This window comes from Trachypithecus francoisi, unplaced genomic scaffold (assembly GCF_009764315.1).
Source record: "Trachypithecus francoisi isolate TF-2019V2 unplaced genomic scaffold, Tfra_2.0 Lachesis_group2, whole genome shotgun sequence".
NCBI classification, from domain to species: Eukaryota; Metazoa; Chordata; class Mammalia; order Primates; family Cercopithecidae; genus Trachypithecus; species Trachypithecus francoisi.
This window is the reverse complement of record NW_022681465.1, coordinates 41,281,151-41,305,051: the sequence shown is the minus strand read 5'-3', so window position 1 is coordinate 41,305,051 and position 23,901 is coordinate 41,281,151. Positions and strand designations below refer to the sequence as shown.

General features: G+C 36.5%; 1 protein-coding gene across 11 annotated transcripts in view; it reads right to left on the bottom strand.

The window, feature by feature from the left end:
* Window positions 1–23,901, bottom strand: part of MCTP1 (multiple C2 and transmembrane domain containing 1) — a 612,722-nt gene that overhangs the window by 73,919 nt on the left and 514,902 nt on the right. For 9 of the 11 annotated variants that reach the window (XM_033179110.1, XM_033179111.1, XM_033179112.1 and 6 more), the window contains 2 exons: window positions 19,836–19,955; window positions 216–269 (listed from right to left, as the gene is read on the bottom strand). In XM_033179110.1, the coding sequence (XP_033035001.1) occupies window positions 216–269; window positions 19,836–19,955 (174 nt within the window). The remainder of the gene's footprint in view (window positions 1–215; window positions 270–19,835; window positions 19,956–23,901) is intronic. The other 2 variants (XM_033179117.1, XM_033179120.1) reach the window with 1 other exon arrangement.

Below are 23,901 nucleotides of genomic sequence, written 5' to 3'. Positions count from 1 at the left end.
GAAAAATATTTGACCCAGCTCTGGACAAAAGCGAAGAGGATTTATAGCCTTCTCTCCCTCTTTGCAACATGCAGTGGCATTGTTAGGATGATAAACAGCACTGTCCAATTTTCTGGACTCAAACACTTCAACTCCTTTTTTAACTGTCTGTGAAAACAGTGTCATGTCTACATTTCCCCATCCCCAGGTACCCAAGTGCTGGGAAAGATAATTACCTTGTCATCTTTGTCATCTTCTTCTTCCTCGTCCTCTAGCATGTCCTCCACTACCTGCAGACAGAAACAGAAGTCATTTTTTGTGCTCTTAAAGGAGAGAATTTTGTTCTGTCATTTTGAACCTTTTGGAAATGAAAACTTTATTAACATTTGAAACAGGCACACTGAGAAGGGATATTTGACCTAGAGATAGTGATTAGGAAAATGCTCTGCGTTTCATTGATTAAAACCAGGGAACCGAATCCCAGTTAGGGGAACTGGATTCATGTGAAATGTTTTGTGACAACCTCAAGAATTTGAAATATGCATAAGGTAAACCAACATTAATTTGGGGGGATGCTTTAAATCAGGAAATTTCCCTTCTACCGATTCTGTTGTCTGTATTAATCAGGTACTTGAAATTTAGAACTAGATAACTAGGCATGAAACAGCTCTGCTATTTCTAATTTACTTTTCGCCAAATTCTAAGATTAAAAAACCACGTCTGTTAATTGATTCATGCTGGTGGTCTATGGCATAAAACTAACAATATATTTTATGGCTCAAATTTTAATTCTTATGTATAAATGTCAAGTCTTGCCTCTCTTACTTTTTGATTTTGTGGATTACCCAAAACTCTCATTTTAATTCTCTGTGATTTTACACAAGATTATGAGAATGCATATTATAAAATGAAAATTAAAATATATAATTACATGTGTATAGTGTGTGTATAACCCATGTAGCTGGATATGCATATATGTATTTTTAAATGGCTATTTAGCCTACCTCAGCAGAACGGAATAGTCATTTTGGATTTCCCAAATAACTTCCCTTTGCCTTGATCAACATATAACCATTCAGAATGAGACTTCACTCCATTTCAGGCTTTTTAAAATGGTTTTCCACACTTCACAAACATACACATATACACGCCACAGAAACCTACAGTTTAAAAAACCTTGGGAGAAGTGTTGTTATTCAAGTAAGACCCAACTTACTGTGTTTATGATATTTGATATGGTTTTTAAATTCCTTTTTTTCCTGATCCTATATCTCTGAATAGACTCAACAGAAGCATGGTTATCAAATACTTTAAAACTTTTCTCCCAAAGCTCATAACTTTAGAGGACAGAGACACCTAACCCTCCTTTCCTGTGTGTGTGTGTGTGTGTGTGTGTGTGTGTGTGTATGTGTTAATACCAACAGGAATATTCTATGGGTGAACACTTTAATAACCAAGACTGTATTATGAAAAGAGTTACATAAACTGAGATAATATATCAGAACTCTGTTATTCCTAATAATTTTTCTCAAATATTCTAAAAGCATTAACTGACTTAAAAGCATAACACAAACACAAACCTCCAGGTCTCATGAACGAATATATAATGAAAGCATCTGACAACCTGTGAGACTGTTCCTAATTTAATGTCGTGCTTTCAATCTTCTGTTAATTGGTAGAATTTTGAGGTCTTTCATTTGGACATTCAGCATTTCAAAAGAATCACAGTAGTGCAATATGCAGTTTTGCATATCTGATGAGAGCTTACACTTACTTCGGAGACATATAAAGCAATGAAGATTCAACAAGAAAGATGGACTCTTGACAGTCTCTCTAACTATATCCGGCTACTCCATAGCATTCATTATAAACCCCTTTGTCCAAGGCACATAGTGCTAGGTAATGTGGGAATACACAGATAACCCACAAAACTTCCTCTTTACTCCTACCAGCCCTCAAATGGCTTATTATCCAGTAAAATTTAAACAGGGTTGATCAGATAAGCTTTCATGTTAACCTTTCATTTCCTTACATTTAAAGTATTTGCATCACAAATATAAACACAATAGTGGCAGTATATAGTTGAAGTGATATATGCTAGGCTATTCCAAATGCTATTTGTGAGGGGTTTAAGATGGAAAAGAAGCTACATTGGTACATTGTGTTGCTTCAGAAGAATTCACCTAACCCTTGTAAGATTTTCTGAAATGATGAATATTTCGTACCTCTGATAAAATTATCTTTCAGATTTAAATAAAGCAATTTTTTGTTTTGCTGAAATTACCCATGCAGATTCATATCAAATAAATCAAGGAAAATGAGGTGAACACTATACCTTTACTGCTGTGAATAAACTCATTATTATAGCTACTTATAATTAAGAATGTATAATATGCCTCTTCTCTGCAGTACTTACTATCATATTTCAGGTGCTATGAAGGCAGAATGGTGGCGGGCTGTGCCTAGCAGATTGTCAGGTACATAATAGGTGTTCACAAAATATTTTTTAGATTGAGTGAATAGTGAATGCATCATCTATTCTTCATATCATTTAACACACTTTGGGTAAAGTGCCTATCATGTATCTCACAGAACTGACTTAGTTCACCTGGAAGGACTTATACCTAATCAATGATGCAGATTTATAAAAGCAAATATTCAAAATGCTTTCAAACATTTGCCTGAGAATAGAACCCATGAATATTTAACCATTAAGGTTGGAGAATCTCCACTATCTTCAAATTAATTTTCAAAAATTCAAGATAAGATTAAGCCATAAACAAGCCAGTAGCTTAATTTACACATTTTACAAATCAGCTGTGGATCTTCTGTTCAAGTATGACTCAAAGAGGTCTACAGAATCAGGCTCTTCATTTGCAAAACCCAAACTGTTCTTACCCTGCACAAGTGGGTAATTGGCTACGCACAATTGCTCCACAAATGTGCAGCCAGAACCACCCAATACAACCATTTGCTTTTACATTTGGCAGAAAAGTGTTGTGTTAGTGAGAGGCCTTTTTGCTGTGTTTTAGCGCTCTAGTGAGGGCCTTTCCCCTCCTCCAGTGCGTTTTTAAAGTTACATCATAAACATCTACAAGTGAGGATTTATAATACAGATGGTTTCCTATTGATGTCTTTAAGCTGCTTCAGAACATAGCCCACCATTACATTTTGCTCGGGTAAAGCTGAAGGTGCCTTAGAAAATGGAGATGATAATGGCACCTATCTCACAGTGTTAAGGATCCAATGAGATAATGCATAAAAGTGCTTAATACAGTTCCTGTATCAAAGGAAGTATTCAAAAATGTTAGCTATTAATAAAAATAAAATTGCATCAAGTTAATATTTTAAACATTAATTTTCGGAAATTAAATATTTTTTCCGGGACAAAATATTCTGTGCTCTTAATGACACACAAAATTCTGATTCATGTTTTCACTGACTGTAAGAAACACAGAGGGGTACAGGTAGAAGTGTGGATAAAGATTCCAAATTAAAATGATGATGCTTTCACAACTAATTTTCAGGCTTTAATGGTCCAGTGAAACGGATGACTTTGAGGACAAGAATGTCTCAGAAGCTGAGCTGTGCTTTAAGACAAGAGCTCTAGCCAAATGCAATGAACATTGAAACTGCAAACTGAGCTTTTAAAAACAAACTGTATATATCACTGAAGTGCATTTAATGACTGCACAAAATTGCAGCCCTTCCCAGAGAAATCAAATAACACCTGCTATTTAGGATGAGAGTGCTGGAGTTTAACACTTAACTAAGGAAAACAAAAGAAAGGAGTCCTGGTATCAAATTCTAGCTCTTTCCTCTTCAAATAAAACCAAATAAGCACTACATCGTTTTGTTTTCAAGTATACAAAGTCCAGTTGCCCAAACACTTGTCAGCAATAATTTAAATAACAACATATACTATTCGCAGGATTTCCTTGAAGGGGAAAAAATGAAGAGTGACGAAAAATCATGTAGTAGAAAAGATATATTTACAAAGTTCAGTTTTTTCCCTTTTTTCTTAAGGGGGAATTATCTCAGATCGGCTCTAGAATTCTCTTTCCAAATTATGCTTTCTGATACCTTGCTTGAAAGCAAGTAGTATTAATCAAACAAAGGAAGGGCACTAGGGAAATCAGAAAGATGTAATGCAAGCAGTTAAAAGTGACATGACCTTCTGTAATGTCGCTCGTCACAGACTTATATGCCACACACTCGAGGAAGGTCTTGAAAGAAACTGATTCTTGGTACTATTCCTTGAATGTAATACTAATAAAGATGACATTTAAAAAAACACACAGACAACCCCAAATGCAGCATGCCTGCTACATTGCAGCCAGAGAATAAATAACATTATTTTAAAAGCATATTTCTTTCTCCATATTCAATATTTGCTGAACATTCGTCGTTAACATAAAATATAATATGTGACTATACATTTAAAAAATACATTTCCAAAGTTAAAATTGTATCTATAGACCATATATTTTGTGGTTTTAGAGGAGCTCTTGTACTATTACAAGACTTTTAATTGTAATCCAACACAACAAAACACTTTATGATTTGCAAGGAAAATGTTATTTGACTGGAAATGTTAATAGTGATGTTGATAATCTGAATAAAAACGTGACATGTTTGGTATTATTGTACCAGAACAAAAATGTATAAGGGAGGTGACCAGAAGGATGCAGTAACAAAAAGACCAATGAGGAAAGGATGAGGGAAAGTGGGTTCAGGTAAACTTCATTATTAAAATCATTATGGGACAGTGACTACTCGTTATTGCTTTTTAACACCAATTTAAGATGCATGTTTAAAACTAATGACGAGAGGGTTAAAAGGCCCATGAATTATTTTTTAAACACTTCATATTATAATTTTTCCATAAGTAAATTATTCCACTTATTTAAATCCCTTCGAACAAAAAGGAATCAAAAAAAATCTTGGTTATGTTAACCTTGGAAGGATTGAGTACTCTGCAACCAAACCTTTCAAAAGCCAGTGCTGATACAAACCAGTTTCTTTTGTGTTTGCTCCTTTTCCTTGGAATTAAATGGATGCTTTACTATGTTCAAAATGAATAGTTGCACAACTCAAATTGCTTTACTCAAATATGGTCTATAAAAATGCAACACATTTACACATTTAAAGAAGAAATTGCTGTTGTCCAGATGTGCAACCATGTTAAAATATTAAAGAAAACTGACACAAAAGAAAGAAGTTTCATATTTAGTTTCATATTCATAGATGATCCAAACTTGTACAGATGCTTATATTTGGATACATTACAAACTAAATGCCTATTTCTACCCTAGAGATATGGAAGAATTTGGGGAGAGTAGTATTCTTCAGCATGGTCTAGAGTTCATTTATATCATTGTGTGTGTGTGTGTAAACCATGCAGAACATGCATTTGTGTGCCAATGGATTTATTACACATGTAAGTATGATATGAGATGATGGAATTGTCTATTGATGGAGAAGACGCATATAATCACTCAAATGATTTCAAATCACTTGAAAGTACCAAAGGTCAGGTTGAAGACTTTTGTGGTAAGATCTTTATAGGTGTGCTAGTGCAGACATTTTTACAACAGGACACCTTCTCACAAGATTTTTGAGAAGAAACAAACTTTTGCAAAATGGTATAATTAAACTGTATACATAATTCACTCCATGTTTATAAGAATAATACGACTCAATCAAGTCTGGGATATACTGTTTCATCCAGTACATCTCAAAAGCAACTGCATATATGATGGCTGCTTAGTTTGATTCACGCTATTAAGGATTTGACCTTGGAGGATTTCAGCTACAGTAGTCATCAAGATAACTGAACCACTAGATGTAATAATAATTAGTGTGATAGGGTTGCCTGGGAGGCTGAATATATTGCAATACAAAAGAAGGCAGGCTTAAAAAAAAAAACAAAAAAAAAAAAAAGAAGAGCATTAGTACTTACTGCTAAAAGACTTCCTGATTTTTACAGAGACACTCAAAAACAATTATTATTCTTGCAAAATGCATTTCCTTGGCTCATTCTGGGAAGTGCCATGTTGTAATTTAGTCTGATTCTTAATAAGGAATGTGGCTTTAATGTGGCTATCAGATGACTTTTGATGCATGCCAGTGATTATGTACAGCACGCCTTCTGCATCATCAACAGCAGTATTTGTTGTATAATCTGGTTTGCTATAAGGTGCAAAGACAGTAAATTTACTTCACTGACCGAAAGTATGTTACCTTTTATTTTTAAGTGTCAGCTTAATATGCAGAAAAACTCTTCCATTAAGAAAGGTGAAACAATAACATAAATTCTATAATCAGTATAAGCCTCTTAAATTTCTTTTCATATTTCCTTTTCAGTATTCTTAAGTGTTCATTCTATTCTTACACAAAGCACTGAACAGAATTCTAGAGTTTATTTGAACTCTGTCTCCATCTAAAGGCTTTACAATGTATTGGATTTTTTTTGCTTGCAGGAAAATTCTAATCTTGGTGTCTTTAGGATATTGCATATTAATTCAATTGAGTAGGAAAAAATAGGTCAACTATTAACCTGGAATGTGCTTTTTAAATAATAATGCTTTAATGAAACTATATTATTTGTCAAGGGAAAAAAGTATATACCAAAGGCCAAAAAATTGAGTTGTTTAATGTGCTTTGCAAGTAAAATTAAAAGCTAACTCTACTCACCATGAATCTACTTTATAAAATTTAATGTTTACAAAATATTTTCATACATTAATAAACAGAGTACAAATAAAGAAAAGTATGTACTTAAGCCTCTATATTTAGAGCCAAATTTCCATTCCAGAACCTCAACTTTGTAAAAAAAAAAAAAAAAAAAAAAAAGGCACAATTTTAAATGTTTCAAACTTTGAAAACAATCTTAGAATTTTTTTAAGTGTCTAATAAAAGGTCCACATTTTTAAAATTTTCTGTAAAGCAAGAAAAGGGAGCTGCTGTGACATTTTAAAGAGTAGCATGTCCTGCAATCTTCCAAATATCCTTTGTTCCAACTCCATCAATAATTTTGGGAGCTGCAATAGGCAAGTTAGTTTTCAGGTAAATGCACAGTTTAGCACAAATATGCAAAATACTATGGAAATATTGGAATATATTTCCATATACGATTCCATATATGGAATAGCATGGAAAATACTACACTTTGGGAACATTAGGGATCTTTAAAGAATATACTTAGAAAACAACACAAAAATGTATCTTGGAGATTAATGTCAGCAAACTTTTGGACCATACTGATCTGTTAGGTTTGATTCACTTTAAAAAAATTTATAGCAACCCTATTTTAAGCAATGTGTTGTGGGTCGTAAAGAGAGTGAGTGGAATGGGTGTATATTTGCAGAGAATATTCTGATACTAATTTTATTTTTCTTTTTCTCTTCTTTTCCATCTAGAATATTTTGAGGCCTGAGGACATTATGTCAGAAAATTTAAAAATGGAGCATGTTTTGTATGTCAAAAAAATCATAGTCAGAAAACTTCAGTTCTTTTCTTATATCCTTTTCTATAAATAATATTTTTTATCTTTTTTATATAAAGAATAATCACCTCACAAAAGAAAGTCCTAGTGGGTTTAGACCTACATTTGGACTGAAAAGAACGTCTGTGGTGAATGGTGAATTGTAGCATAAAAGCCTGAATGAAAAGAATGTTCATGCAACTTCACACAAAACCTCCAAACCGTTATATCATGAGCTTCCCACAATATAACACAGAGCTCTATATCCCAGGAAAAGCCTGCCTGGTCTACTTATCATTCCTGCTTTATGTAGTGTACTGTGTGATTGCTAAATTAGTATATAATGCATTTATAATATTTATAGTACCAACATTTAGTTAAATAACCTTTATGTAAGATTTATGTTGATTTTTTTATTTCTCATTTAATGGCAAATTATGAAGAGCATGTTTCATAAAGATAATTCTCCATTTAAATTCATCAGTCCATTAAATATTAAAATTATGTTTCTGATGCAATCGAGAACAAATTTGTCCAGCTTCAGTGATTATTTGCACTCATAAAAATTAGGCTTGATTAATAAAATTTAAATGCTTGATTAAGTTGACATTTTCATGTTCCATTCTGATTTATTAAAATTAGTCTCTATCTCCAGGCCTGGTATGCTGGTGTAGGTTTACCTTTCCCCTCCTCTTACCCGACATCCTGAGCGAGGCTGTTAGAAAGGAGGATTTTGCTTTTGGACTCAATGATAATTTCAGTGAAACGCCCTGTTCTTCACTCATGGTACTGCCTGCCTTTGTCTTCATGCACTGTGCACAGTGGAGATTTGTATTACAATAATCAAGAAAAATGTTTCTTTCAAGTATCTATGGATATGACCTGTAAAATGGCATATGCTTATGGTATTTCTGTAAAATTCAGTTACTAAGGTGCTTTACATTGTTGAAGACTGCTTTGCTCAAATTTCTTCCTATGCTTTTATTGATAAAAATATAGTTTTTATTTTTTGTGGGACTTCTGTATACATTGCAAGAGGACTATGGATACAGGAAATCTTACTGTGGCAATGCTATTATCTGTCTACAGGCTTAAAACCAAGAAAAATGACTCATGGCCATGAAAAACCATTCTCTTCAACGGACTTACAAGGGAACTCAAGAGAAATGGTGACATATAATGTCTAAGCTCCCACTTGCTTGCTGTTTTACACATGGCAAGGTTCCCAGGTGTCATCTATTGAGCACTTACTCTATGCTTAACATGTGTTGTCTCTTAAATTCTTAGAAGACTCTAACAAGGTACCTATTGTTCCCATTTTATTGGTGAGGAAATTGAGGCATAGCAGAATGAATAACTTGTATAGCTAACAAGTAGAAGGTTTGGAATTTAATCCCAGATCTTCCGAATTTCAAAGTTGGGGCTTTTAACCTCAAGCCACTGGAAAGATATAGTGGTAATGCTTATCTTAAAGGTGTTTTTGCTGTTGCCTATGGGAGTATAACCCATTTGAAAACTTTATTTAGGTAAACTGACTGTCTCCTGTTTAAGCAATGCTATCAGAACATTCAGTTAGTTTCTAAAGAACTGATAGTGTATACTAGTTTTCTTTTTTTGTATAATGAAGTAAATTCAGTAAGTAATACATGACAAAAAAAATGTCCTGGAAGGTGTATTTTAGTTTGGTCACTGAAACATACTGTTTCAGTTCTGTGTACATAAGCATAGAAAGGCCTGAAAGTCGTATGCTCTTGACAAAGGTGTCTCATACAATGCTTTAAAAAATGAACACAAAACTGTCAGCGTTATTGGACTTCCTAATAGTTCTGATTTATAAACACTTTCCACAAGCAGATAAAGACATATAATTTGGTTTCCACTTTTAGTTTGTTAATTGGGGTCTTAGAATTTCTTGTCACCTTTCTAAACCAAGGACAATAGTTCTCCACAAATACATGAAACTCTCCGCCAGCACCACCCTTCCCCCACCACCACCACACAGAACAATGATCAAGACTAGAAATGCAAACTAGTTCTAAGGTCATGAGTCAGGCAGAAGGTACTTCTGTTGGCCCCTTTTCCTCCCTCCCCAGGTTTAGAATAGTTTGGCTCTCTGCCAAGAGGAGAGTGCAAAGTCATTTAGAAAGAACAATCAGGAAATAATCACTGGAAATCGGTAGGATAACACATCCACCCTCAAACCAGAATTGGGGGTATCCTTATTTTCCTCCCCAGTCTTACATCTCAATTACAGAAATGACAAAGTCCTGAGGGCAGATATTTGGAAGAACAGAAATGCTAAGACCCTTTGGCAGATATATGGGTGGACACTTTGGAGAACCATCAAGATGGTGAATTCTTTGGATCCATGAGAGGATTTGAGGGGTTTAGGAAGCTGGTTTTTCAGTGACTCTCTGGGGCTCCAGGGTTCAACTGTGGCTCAAATAAGTGAAAATCAACCATTTATGGGAGCAAGAATTTCAGATTTCCTTCAGAGTTGCCAAAAACAATTCATTTGGTAGAAAAGGAGTTGGGGAAGAAATCCTCTCTAAGAACTAAGAGTACCTCTTTGCCTCATTATATTCTTATATGCATCTCTGGAGAACTGAGCAAGGTGGGAAGAATTCAGGAAGATGGTGGAGGCTAAAATATGAGAGTAACTGGGAACAGCCTCTAGGGCAACTACCACTAACTTTAAATTGGAAGTCTCTCTTCTGAGTCCTACTAGAGCTAAAGCAGGAAGTGTGCATTCCAGTGAGGAGAATCTTTAGCAAATTGACTTTTAAAAATAGAAGGGTTTCTTTTACATCTTTCTCTATTTGAACTGACAGGTCACGTACTGGTAATACTCATCTTCCACCATTCTACCATTTTTATCTTTTCAATTTTTGGTTTGACTACAGTTTGAGAATTGAGTAAAAAGGATAGCCAATAAACTCAAGAAGTATTAAAACCAAACATGGAGTTACTAAGTGAAAACAACAGACTGAGGCGTGAAGAACAGTGGCCACAGGTAGCTATTTAACGCCCTGTTTCATTATATATGCATCACTCACACACATATACGCAGGAGTATCTACATGTCTTTTGACTGAACATTCTGCATGCTGTGTACAGACCTCTATCATTGCACCTATTATATTCGTATATTCTATTCAGTTGTTTCTCTCACTAGACCACAAACTGTCCTGGGCAAGCCATGTATCTTCATCATCTTTGAACCACAGTATTATTAGTGCCTATAAATGTTCAATAATATTTGTTGAATGAAAGTAATTATGCAGAAAAATTAGATAATTTTTGATTTCGAAGGAAAGATCAGACTAAAATATTTTCAAACTCTTTTTAGTAACTCAGAGCAACATGGTCCGAGCCATTTTGCTGTGTTGAGATTAGACACACAAATGGAAGATTCAATTAGAACAATCTGAGGAGGACCCACAGTGAGCCAGTTATGACAATATAATGAGCGTGTTGTGATTTTTATTGTTATGATTACTTTCTAATTTGGTCATGAAGTCTGTCTCTTGAGAGTGACCATGAGCCAAGAGAGCCATTTTCTAGAGTGCTCTGATGAGAGGAAAGTAAGACTCAGGTGTGTCAGTCAGACGAGACATATTGAGGAGGTGAACCCAAAGTGCATAAAACAAGAAATTTAGTACTTACTGGTCCCAGAGAGGTTAGGGATGCCAATGGGAGACCAACGGAAGGCTGGAGGCGGCAGAGAGCTCAACCAGTGGGTGGGACACGCAAGAGAAAAAGAGGAGCCGTCAGACTATGCCTTTATTAAGGTCCATGGGTGTTATCCCGTGGCTGGTTTAAAGAGAGCACGAGGGGAAATGCTGACTTGGCTCCAGTGCTAACCATTAGGTTTCATCATGGTCAGCAGCTGTGGGGTGTGTTGGGTCAATGGGATGAGAAGCAAGTGGGCTACAGCATAAACAACCACACAGAGAAGGTAAGCTTTAACTAGCCAAAGGGGACGGGTACTGCTAGGTTTCAAATAACTCACGTCAGGCCTTAAAATGGATGCCTAAGCAGCAACTATATGAAACAAATTTATGACAGATGTGGGAACTCAGAGGTATGGGCTCATTTAACCTCTTAGAGTATGAGTTGGTAGGGTCAGACTGGTAGTAGGGGGTGTCAGGGATGGCTCTCCGAAAGAAAGAATAATGATAATTAGTGGTTACCCAGGCACAGCTGTATAAAATGTTAAATGCTTAATGGGTTGCAAATTAATATTAACTACCAAAAACCTTCAAAATGCATATACTCTCACCCAGAAATTCTTCAAGGACTTTCCAAAGCATATTACCAGAAAGGGACCCAAAGATTTCTTTAGGGTTTTCTTCATAGTATTGAGAAAGCAAAATATTTGAAGTGGGCCAGGCACGGTGGCTCACGCCTGTGATCCCAGCACTTTGGGAGGCCGAAGTAGGCGGATCACTTGAGGTCAGGAGTTCCACACCAGCCTGGCCAACATGGCAAAATCCTGTCTCTGCTACAAAAAAAAAAAAAAAAAAAATACAAAAATCAGCCGGGCGTGGTGGCAGGTGCCTATAATCCCAGCTACTGGGAAGGCTGAGGCAGGAGAATCGCTTGAACCCAGCAGGTGGGGGTTGCAGTGAGTCGAGATCACACCACTGCACTCCCACCTGGGTGACAGAGTGAGACTCTGACTCAAAAAAAAAAAAAAAAAATTGAAGGAAATATTTCTAAAAACTGTCTAATTAAGAAGACTGGTACAGTGGCTCACACCTGTAGTCCCAGCTAGGCAGGAGGCTGAGGTGAGAAAACTGATTGAGTCTAGGAGTTCAAGGCTGCAGTGAGCTATGATGGCACCACTGCACTCCAGTCTGGGCAGCAGAGGGAGACCCTGTCTCTAAAATACAGACACACACTCATATAGTGAAAATTGTATAGAAATTAAAACTTATAGTAGACTGTTCTCCAGGAATATGAGGGATATTTCCAGATATGTTGCAGAATATAAAAAGCAGGTGAGCTAAAATGGGTTAAATGTGACTCAATTTTTATAAAAAACAAAACATGTGTGATAAGAAATATACATTTACATTTGTAAGTATATTTTTAAGAAAACAGGAGAAGGCATAGAAACAGTGTATAGAATATTTGGGAAACTACAAGTATACTCTGCTCCAGATACTCCTGCGACCGCTGGGGCTATCCCACCCTGGTCCTCCTCCTTTTCAGACCCACTACCTTGGAAGATCTTCTTTTCCCAGGGTGAAAGGCCCCTCTTCCAACCCCTGTCTTAGGTGGGTCATAGCCTTCATGGCTGGACAGCCACCTCCTCATCAACGCCAACCGTGTTGCCTACAAGCCTGCTGTGCCAGTGGAGGAGCCCCGAAGACCATCCCAGGATGATGCACCCCATAAAAGTACAGTCTTGCAGGGGCTACAGCCACCCGCAGTGCACTTGTGTCTTTGCCAGCCCTCTGCGGCTGCAGAGCCACCATGCATCACACTCGGACCTCAAACTCTTCATGTGCGGCACCTCGGGCAAGGATTTCAAGCTCTTCCACCATGTTGCACATCTGTCCTCACTGCTCATGTGACTTCCAGGCCTCTGCTAAGTTCCAGACCCTGCCTGCACTGCCTTTCTCCAGCCACCACGTCTGTCCCATGCTGCACCACTCCCCCCCACGCTCTGTGAGTACTGGCTTTGCAGACGTTACTGCCTTATTCTGGGCCTGAGTTTCCTCATATGTCCAAAGGGAGAAGCATCACTCTTTTTTTCTCTTTTCTAGTTGTGTCGTGAAGACAAAAGGATTGCCTTCCCTGAGCCTGTGTACTGGATGAATAGGAGGTAAAGCAGGGAACACAGGCCTGCGAGTCAGCTGGAACTACCTTCCCATCCAGCTGTGCTGTGCTAGCCTTTGCAAGTGGCTTGGTTTCCTGCTCTCCCAAGTGGCAAGCAATTGTCCAGAAGAAAGTGACAACAAAAGAGTATGGCCATGGTCTGGTTCATTTCTGTTTTCTCACCCTTAAGCCACTACTCCCACCTTTTGCTCAATAAACATTGCATACTCCAAAACAAACAAAAGCAAAACAACAACAACAACAACAACACCACACACATAAACAATCCTATTGGAATACTGAGGGGGATGAAGCTGAAACTATGGTTTAGGTGGGGCCTGCTCCTGACGGGTCTTCTATACTTGAAGATGTCGGGGAATACTTTTATTTCAGAACTGTCACCTCCCTACAGGTCTGGAGGTAAGAATGAAAGGTACAACTGAGATAGAGTTGCCAGATAAATATAGAACATCCACTTAAACTGGAATTTCAGATAAATTAAGAATGTTATAAAAACATATAAGTGTAAGTATGTCCTGTTGTTATCTGAAATTTCCATTGAATTTGGCATCTGTGTTTTTATTTGCTAAATCTGACAACCCTAAATTGGGTACAAATTCATAGGGCTTCAGGGCTGCAATTTGAGGGAAATTTGCAAAGTAGAAGCCCTGGTCATCTACTGAGAGGGAGGGGACAGTGGTGGGGGGACTTGGGATGAGTGAAGAAAATGTGGAGATCTTGTTGGTGCAAATCCAAAGCCTGATGACGATGGTTATTAACATATTGGGTTGCACTACGTACAGCAAGTGATTATCTAACAAGGCTAAACAGTTGGTGAACAGCTTTGAGAGGGGTCACAGGGGATAAGCTTTCTACCAACATCTGATTGGCTGTTGATTCTACTGATTTATCCTAGTGATCGTGTTGGAAAACTAAAGGTCTGGTTCTTTTCATGGTCCTCCTCAGATTTTTTTCAAGCTCATGACCTTCTGAAAAAAATTGAGAAAATTGCTGTTGAAATAAGCACGAAGAAGAAAAGAGTGATCATCCATTTTTAGATGTGTTTACAGGCTGTATGACTCAGTGTTGCTTCTGCTAAGAGCACTGAATATGTGGTCTTTTTTGGTACTGAGAGGCAAACACAGGAAACTTGTGGTCTATGCTGCTTTCAGTGAATGATAAAACTCTTACTGAAGTAGAGAGAGTCTAACTGTACATTCAGAGTGCTTTGCATATGACGTCCTCTACTCTGTCAGCTTGGCTTTGGCCAGCCTCTTTAGATCCTGTTAGGAATACTTGACTTATTCAGTATTCCATATATTCCACCACAGACTTCTTTGGAATGGAGAACACTGGCTGACAAAATAATAAATGTGCTTGATTTATAGGAGCTCAAGTCAATCAGATGTTTCTGTGGTGGACCATTCCAAACTGTTCAATCAACAGCACTTATGGCAAAGAGTGCTGCTCTTAGGAGCTTTATTTGTAGAGATAAGTGCTCTGGGTCTCATTGGAACAGACCTAATGGGAGACAATATTCAGTACTATTCTGAAAGGGAAATGGAGAAATAAATGCTTTGTCATGAGAAGGAGCTAACTAAACATTTCAGTATTTCCTAAAGTATTTTAGCAAGGCAGACTCTGTCTCAATTTGTGTCACAGTCATATCATGAGTCAGAGAATGATTTCATTGATCTGCCCCACTCTTCAGTCTTTTAATGCCACCATTGATTAGATAACTGAGATTGTTGTGTGGGAGGAATATCATGACAGTAAAAATGAATGTTCTTTTAAAGTGTAATTAAAAAACACAGCTTGAAGAATTTTTTGTGTCAAAGATATTCAAAAATTGCTTTGACACAAAAAAATTTATTCACATATATGAAGAAGTCAGCTTTGATGGGCTCCTCCCATGGTCACCTTGGTGAATGGAAGGTAGCCCTCCTGGTCATGAATGCTTTGGAAATTAATGGTGGCATGTGGGATAGAACAGATGACTAGCACCCATTCATGTGAGGTTACTGGGTACCTCATAGGAAGGAATCTGGAGACAACGGGGATTCCATGCAAGGCCCTGGACACTAAGAAAGCAGTCCTTTGGGAAAGGAATGCCCATGCGTGTACCATAGATACAGCCTGGGACTTTACAAGAGGGCACAATTGGGTTCACATCACACTTGCACTGGGGAGTTGCTTACTTATCATCCTTGATACTGAATTTTCTGATTTGTAAAATGGGGATAAAACTATTTAGAATTATTTACTTGATATAATTATTGTAAAGGAAAAAAGGAGGTGATGTCTCTAAAAGGCTTAGCAGGATGCCTGATACATAGAAATTGCTTGATAAATATCCTTTCTGTTTCCCTCAATGAGAAATATGGAAGACATGGGATGAGGGGTGTGGGAAAATTACTACTTTCTATTAATATGTCGGCTTAAAGGTGTAGTTAGTGTTACTGGCTTTTCTGTAATTTGTGGGAGAAACTTGCTGTAACAGTGCCCAGGGAGAGGTGGGATATACCCCCAGCAGAAAATGTGATTGACTGGTGGTTCGTAGTATAAACTTCAGGCAGACTGCTCTGTGTTCTAATACCGGTTCTGGCACTTTCTGTGTGTTTTTGGATAAGTTATTTAAACTTTCTGGCCCTGTTTCCCTGTATGTGCAGTAGAAATGATACTTACAGGGTGTGCAATAGACCCCTGGTTTGCTTGGCTAACCTATTTCCTTCATTCTCTGTGACTTGATTCTCTTTTCTCAAGGAAGAGCTCTTGTAGCCATGCTTGTCTACATGAGCATGTTCCTTTGCTTACAACTGATGAAGGGACCTGGCGGCGGGCGGGGCAGCAGGTCACTTGACTTAGGAGGATCCAACCCATTGGCTGGGCTAACACAATCAGCTTCTCTCTTGGAGGAGGACTAAATCACATGGTGAATATAAAGTACTTCACACAGAGCCCAGGGTGTAATGATGTTTCAGCAGTTTTTAGATCAAAGTAAAAGCCATTTCCTGGCATCTACTCTTCCACTTTCAAAATGTCTCTCTACAGTCACTGTAATTTGGATAGTTGGTACAAGCCTAATAGGCAATGCTGGTGAGAACTTTTCCCAGGTTTTGAAGTGACAGCTCAAACCAAGAGAAGGATGACATTCCTATCTTTATATCCCTTTCATGCCAGGGACATTTCTGAATGGAGCATGTCTTCAACGGTTTTCTCTGGAAAAGCCTAACAATTCTCATGCTAGAAATTTTAATGTCATAGTCCCAGTCTAGGTATATTCAGACCTAAGACTGCTTATTTTTAACAAGTCCAACTAGGAAATAGCAGAGGTGAAATATTTTTAACCATGCCTCTTTCACATGGGCACCCTCTGTGTCTACAGTTTTAACCTCAGGAATGGCTGTTTACTTATTCTGTCCTTAACAGGTTCAGCTCATTAAACGCTGCAAAACTTATTCAGCAAGGATTACATCTGCTTTTGCTCATTAAACTAGAATAGGCACCATGGTGGGGAAAAGGTATGAGGGTTCAGTGCCTGTAATCTTAAGGGTCTCCAAGAAAGGAAAGACTCTCCTTAAACAATAAACACATAAAGAAACACTTTCCTGTTTGGTATTAATCTCAAATATTAGCCAATACATTGAAGACAGAATTTTACCCATCTATGCATTTTTCATCTTTCACAGTGTTTCTTTTATTTTCTTCTTCAACTTCTTATGTCATGGAAATTTTGTTTCCTTTTCTTTCTTTTCTATGACCTGAAGGTCATTTTGATTTTTCTTTTATAGTTTTCACCCTAATTAAATTTTGTCAGCTGAATGTATAGATTTTTGTTTTGGTTTGGCTGATTTTTGGTGGCAGAAAATTCTTTCTCTTTCTCTGTCTCTCTTTCCTAAAACAGAAAGTTTCCTGGTTTGGAATCAGCCAATGGTGTGATCAACGCACCTCGGAGATCCTGTAAAGTTTTCACTTATGCTGAAAGAGTCTGCAGTGTCTTTGGGATATCAATATGGACTTACAGGAAAATACCATCCTCCCAGTGCTATGCACTATGCAGGAGAGTCAATTCGTCACAGCATGGCAACCCCTACACACACTTTCCCTAAATTCGTATATATGTGTGTATATGTATGTGTGTATATATGTGTGTGTGTGTGCGTGTGTGTGTGTGTATATATATATACATATATATATATGCATTCTGTAACCAGCAAAGTATAATCCAGGTTTCTTTTCAAAAGGAGCAACCGGTTCAAATGCACAGCTGGATATGCCAGCAAACACATAATTAGACAAATTGGATTTAAGAGTTACGTAAGGTCTTAACTGAGCCAGTGAATAAGAAGCTGAATGAAACGTTGTGATTGCTGCTCTGGTGCCTAGAAAGAACAGAATATGTGGATCTGTGTGTTTTGGGCAAATAAAAGGCAATTACTGGGAGTTATGGAGTGTAGTTGGCATTCCATGAGAGTTAGACTATAGAATGTTTCACAGTGGGTTGTGCTGGGGAAGAAAAATGTCCATGGCTAAAAGAGGAGCCTGTTAGAGGAGATGTACTAAAAGGAAAAGATTTGGTAAATACTATTTTGAAGCTATATTTTGCAACAATTATATGATATGCATTTTTTCAATAGGCTATAAAATGTCTTAGAGAATTTTAAGTACAAAAGGATACATTATATATTATTTTTCCTCTAAAAGTGGATGTTTCCAGCCAAGCCAGGTATATTCTGGAGAAGATAACAAGCAAAGTCTACAGTGTCAGAATTTTTCACTAAGAATACCAAAACCAGTGACTAAATATTGAAGATAAGCCCCCCTCATAGAATTAAGAAGCTAAAACTAAATTACCAGTTTTTCCTATTTGGAAATAATCTTATTTGCAAATTTGTCTCAAGGCAACAGAACGAAAAGTAGATATTCTTCTCTCTCGACAATCTCCATGAAGTAAATGGGACAAAAAAGCAATTGTCTGAAAGAGTCCTATTTTCTTAAAGAAAACATCCTGAATTAATTGATGAAAGTACCTATTAGTCCCCATGACACCAATGCTTATAGCATTTAGGGCTTGTCTCTCAGTGTGCAATTTAAATATATATCCATAAAATCCTTGCCAATAATACTAATAACTTCTTGTCTATTGATGCTGACTAAACATTAAAATCTCTATTAGCAATCTCATGTTTGGTTTGATATACTTTACAAAGAAGGTTTTGAACATGTCTAATTTGCAAAGCAGGTACTACAGACAGTGACAAATACAAAGATGAACAAAGTTCTCGTCCCTCAAATTTATAATCTAGTAAGAAAGACAGAAATATAATAGAGAAGTAAACATGGTATCTTGCTGGCAATTTTGTCACATACTAAAGGAAATTGTTTTGAAGAATTTTATATTTTGCTTACATTGCTATTTGAAGTGTATTTTACTTGTGTTATTTAAAACGGAAGTTCTTTTACATTGAAGGTATGTACGCAACCATTAAGATGGTTACTATTAAATATTATACACTACTTTTAAGCTGATGATCAAATAATTCTGCATCATTATGGGCACAGTAGTTGGCAAAAAATCGATTTATGATCTATTATAATCTACAGATCATAAATCAAATAGAGATCCTTAATGGCAAGAAAAGTAGTCCTACTTGCTAAGGACCAAGTAGATTCTCGTGTTTGCCAACCTTTAAATTCTTCTCAACAGCAGTCTATTGAGTTATCAAATTGTAAATGTCGTATTTGGAGAAGACACTCCCCTCATTTATTTACAGGTGGGAAAGCTTTTTGAAGTTAGGTTGCTAGGGGCATAGTGATAGAAAATCCAAGGGGAACAAAGCTTGGCAGAACATATGTGATTATAGTGTGGGCAGCTTCTGCTACTTAGTCTAAAACTCTTCTAGAAAGAGAGGGTTGTCTCATACATTCTGCTTTCAAAAATGCCAAAGAGGACACGTAGATTTAGTATAACTTTCCCTAGGTTAAATGAAAGCTCTTCATCCTTAAGCTTGATATCTCAATACACCTCTGACACAGAGAAGGATATTTACTGTTGTCCAGTGAACCTGCATTGGACTAAGGTACTTAATACACGTTTCCGGGCCAACAACCATCAATTCTTCATTTCTTCCAATGACAGAGAACAAAGAATCTATCTGTCTTAAGTAAAATACATTCACTTAGTTTGATCACTAATAATTTTGTGACATTGTATGTTAAATCAGGATTCATTAAGATATAACAAATAAGGAGAATAAAGCAATTATTTGAAGTAGCACCCATTTATGATTGAAAATCATAGCTCATTCTTTGGTGTTGCTCCCTGTTTTAGTTTCTACCAATAGGAGTAATGTTAGAAATAAGTGAATACTTTCTATTGTGTTAGGACCAAAGAGTCATTAGTTTTGATCTGATTAAATTTTCCTCTAAACTTGAGTATTTATAGACAGAATTTCTGGTTTGTAAAGCCAAATTCAACGTTGATCTTGTCAGAGGGACTAGAACAAGAACAAAAACACATACAAGTAAGAGAGTAGAGACTTACTGTATCACGTTGCCTGTTATCTTTCCCTGATATTATCAAGAAGTAGTTCCATGTCAATAGTAACAACAAAACCAGTGGTATCATGTAGAGCTCAAAGTTCCAGACAACAAAGAGAAAGAGCTGGAGGAGAGAGAAGAGAGAAGAAGGGATGAGTCAACACTGAATTTCATTAAGTGGACTCTTATTTATACTCTACTTCAAAAACACAAAACCGAATGCTTCAAAACAGGAAGATTTATCTTGAAAACAAAGCCTTGGAAACTTTTAGGCATTTTTCTAAAAATATAACTGACCCTTGAAAAGTCACTGGTAAGATTTCCAATCTGTTTAATTTCTATTAAGGAAAAGTTGATATCATTACATGGTCAAAGAGGAAATTTGAGTTTTTCTCCTCCAGTGAAATTATTGTTAAGTTGAACACAATTTTTAAAAAGCAGCAAAATGAACTCCACTACACTGTCAGAAATAGCCTGGTCTATCTGCCTTAATGATAAAAAATGAATCACTATTTAATATCAGGGACTTCTAAAAAATCTTACTTGGATAATACAACATAACAAGATTAATAGGCAGATGAAAATACCAAGTCTACATCAGAGAGCCCCAAAGATTTCAGAACATGAAAAAAAGCACTGCTACCGACAAGTGTACAAAATGGTTGGCTTAACATTTAGCATTACCATAGAAATCAAACAGCTATTACAAGGAAATTTTGTCAAAACAAATTTTAAAATGCCTATTTGTATTATTCTTTTTTAACACTACCTACTTCTCTAAGTATATAAACTTTTTCATTGTAAGATAAATGTTAGATTAAGAACTCAGCGTGGCAGATGGAGTCATTCTAAGAACACTTACATTATAAAACAACACAAAGTTGGATATAAAGTATGACTCACCCCCAACCCACACCAGACTTGTAATCCTGGACAGATCATCTAAATTCTCTGGGTCTATGGCTTTTGCTGTCAAATTAAGGTAATGTTAAGGCAGGAGGCATTTAAAAACTAGATTCCACTCCTGACACTAATGCTAACTAGCCATATAACTTTTCAGCAACATATATATCCCCTCTTTCGTTTCTTCCCTAGTAAAATGGGGATAATAGGATTATCCACCTCAGGGTTGTGAGAATTAAACCCACTGCTTGGTGCACAGTAATTTTGCAAAAACAAAAACCCAAACCATTATTGTGTACATGTTATTAATACCTTACAAAACACAGAAAGTCAACTAATTATGGATTAAGGTCCTCAAGTAATACAGATTATAATACTGGAAGCTAGAAAGCCCTCTGCCTGCTAAGATTTAGCTGAACATAGCATAACTGGGACTTTCAGCCAGCTGGTTGGAATAACACAAACATCTTGCATTTGATAGGTCAGGAGAGTTAGGGGCAGTGCCGTAAGGACACCCGTGTCAGGCACAGCAGCATGGACCATTTGCAGTCTTCTTAATAAATCTCAGTGAAGCCTGCAGCCTATTTAAATAGCAGAGAAAATTAAACAGTGTGAAATGGTAGGGAGACTCCTGGCCTCAGGGCCAGAAGACCAAGGTTCTGAGCTTTAGAAAGTCACTTTGCCTTAGTGTTCTCGTATCTTGACAGAGGTCTATAAATCTAATTGTCTTGAATATTTCTCTAATATTTAAAATGACTTCATGACATTACTGTACCATCTGTTTTTTCAATGTGACATTAAATTTTGAAAACTATATATTTTACTGAATTCTTTTATATTCATAACCAAGAGGGCACCAAATAGCACAAATAATAGTTAAGTAAGCCAATAAATGATTTTGGACAGAATTATATAGTAACTATAGATTCAAGTTCCTGCATAAGAAAAGTTCCAAATATTGTAATACATGAAGCATGAGCCATATCTTTTATTTTATGAGAAAAAGTAGGAAATTTCCAGAAAAAGAAAATATTTCCATTCAATTTTTGAAATTTATACCAATTATACAAAGATGATATAAATAATTGATGGTTATGATTATTAAAATATATTTTTATAAAGATAGTTCTTTTTTTAGAAGTGAATTAAGGTAAATCTGACAGACATCAATACATGTAAAAGGGAAAATCATTTTTGGCTAGAGTCCATATTCTTTATTATTTAATTGCAACATTTAGGCAGTCACTAGAATATAAGCTCCTGTAAAGGTAGACTTTTTGTTTTCATTCACTGTTTTATCCCTAGAGCCTGGAACATGCCCCTACTTGGGGCATGGCAAGTGCTCGATAAGTAAATATTTACTGAATTAATGGATAAATGGACACTGGGTTCCCCAATCATTCAACAGAATTCTATTTAATTATTTGTATTAGCAAAAGTTCTATAGATCTACTACATAAAACCAAGTGACTTCAGGAAAATGCATTCAGAGTTACAACCTGGGATACTACTAACAAATTTCTCCCTCTGACAAAAAAGTCTACCTTAGTACTTCTAGACAAGATTTTCTTTCCATTTGGCTATGCAGTCATGAACTATTTTGGATATTATGGTCTTTGCTCTTGGACCTTACTTTATGTTTGCCTTTTCTGAGGGCACTCATTTGACTTAGTGTGTTCTGGCCTCATGGATGGGACTCAGATTATCCCATTGCTAAATATGACCAATTGTAATCTTTGTAACCTATTGAGCAGATATATTTTCCCTTCTAATGTCCATTCATTGGTGTTAGGTTCCTCGTCTTATTCAGAATGAATTTCCTTGTAATGTCCATGTATTGGTGTTAGCTGCAGGCCTGTCATCCACAGAAAAAACTTCCTAGATGACAATCCTGCAAGCAATCAAGACATCTCTCATGCCTTCTTCTTCTCTAGGTTTAACATCACCACTTACTTCAAACATCAGTTACACATTATGGTTTCTAGGCACTTCCCCATTGTAGTCATCTTCCTCTTACCATATCCAAATCAACACATCAAAAACTTTAGCACTCAGAACTGACACACACTTCTCATAAATGCCTATGGTATTTTTATATGCCCTAATAACATGGGCACCAGAACATGGATTGGGGAAAGACAGAGGAGAGTGAGAGACAAAGGAAGAAATTATGTTCATTTTAGGAACTCTGGCAATGGAAAAACCATCTCCTTTTCTATTGTGGTTTTAATAATCTTAACATTTGGGTAATTGAGTGAGGAGCGTCTACTGTTGAAAATATATATTTTTAAAACATGAGGGCTTTGAATAAATTGTAAATTCAAAAGCATTTATTTTTCTTTTTCACCACCGAAATGAAGATTTCAAAAGGTTAAAGAACATGAACACAGATTAACAATAAAAATGTATTTATTGAACAAATACGTTATGAAATATTAGATGTTTGAAAGTAGAACAGCCAATCATTTATTCAATATAATATTAGTGATGATTCTACTTCCTGTTAGCTGGTGAGGATCCTCTAATAAAGAGAGCCCTCAAAGGAAGAAAGGAGCTTTTTAGCTCATTCACTCCACACTGAAGCCTCTTCTCTCCTCTCTCTTCGGAAAGAGATCAATCTTCTCCTCTTTCCTATAAAAAAACTGAGATAACACAAAAGACCTGGCCTTTAGTGTCCCACTAGAGTAGTAAGAGAAATAAGGCAGCTGGGAGAAACCCAAGGAAGGCCAAGACAATGAAGGATCTGTCCATGGTCCTGATTATACATTTTCAGAGGTATGGGGGAAACAAGAGATATAATAATGCATTAAAATGGGATGGAAAAAGAAATCAAGAAACAATTTTAAAAATGTTTAATGTATTCACAGAATACAAAAATAAACCATAAAATGTCTAGAATTTGTCCAGATCTGCATTTCCAGACTGCTTTTTGCCTCTGTGTGTCATGGAACGAGGACCTGCAGATTTTAGAAATTTTTGGTGTTACAGTGTAGTGATGAGGACACTCACAAATGTCTACACAGTGTTGAACTCCTTCACCTCCTTCACTACAGCACCCTTTCTGTATTTTTTCCTCTCTGTCACATAATCTCGTCACGTCTCCCCCATCTCTCCTTTTAATAAGGAAACTTAGGCTGTCTATATTTTACTCTCATGGAATACATACC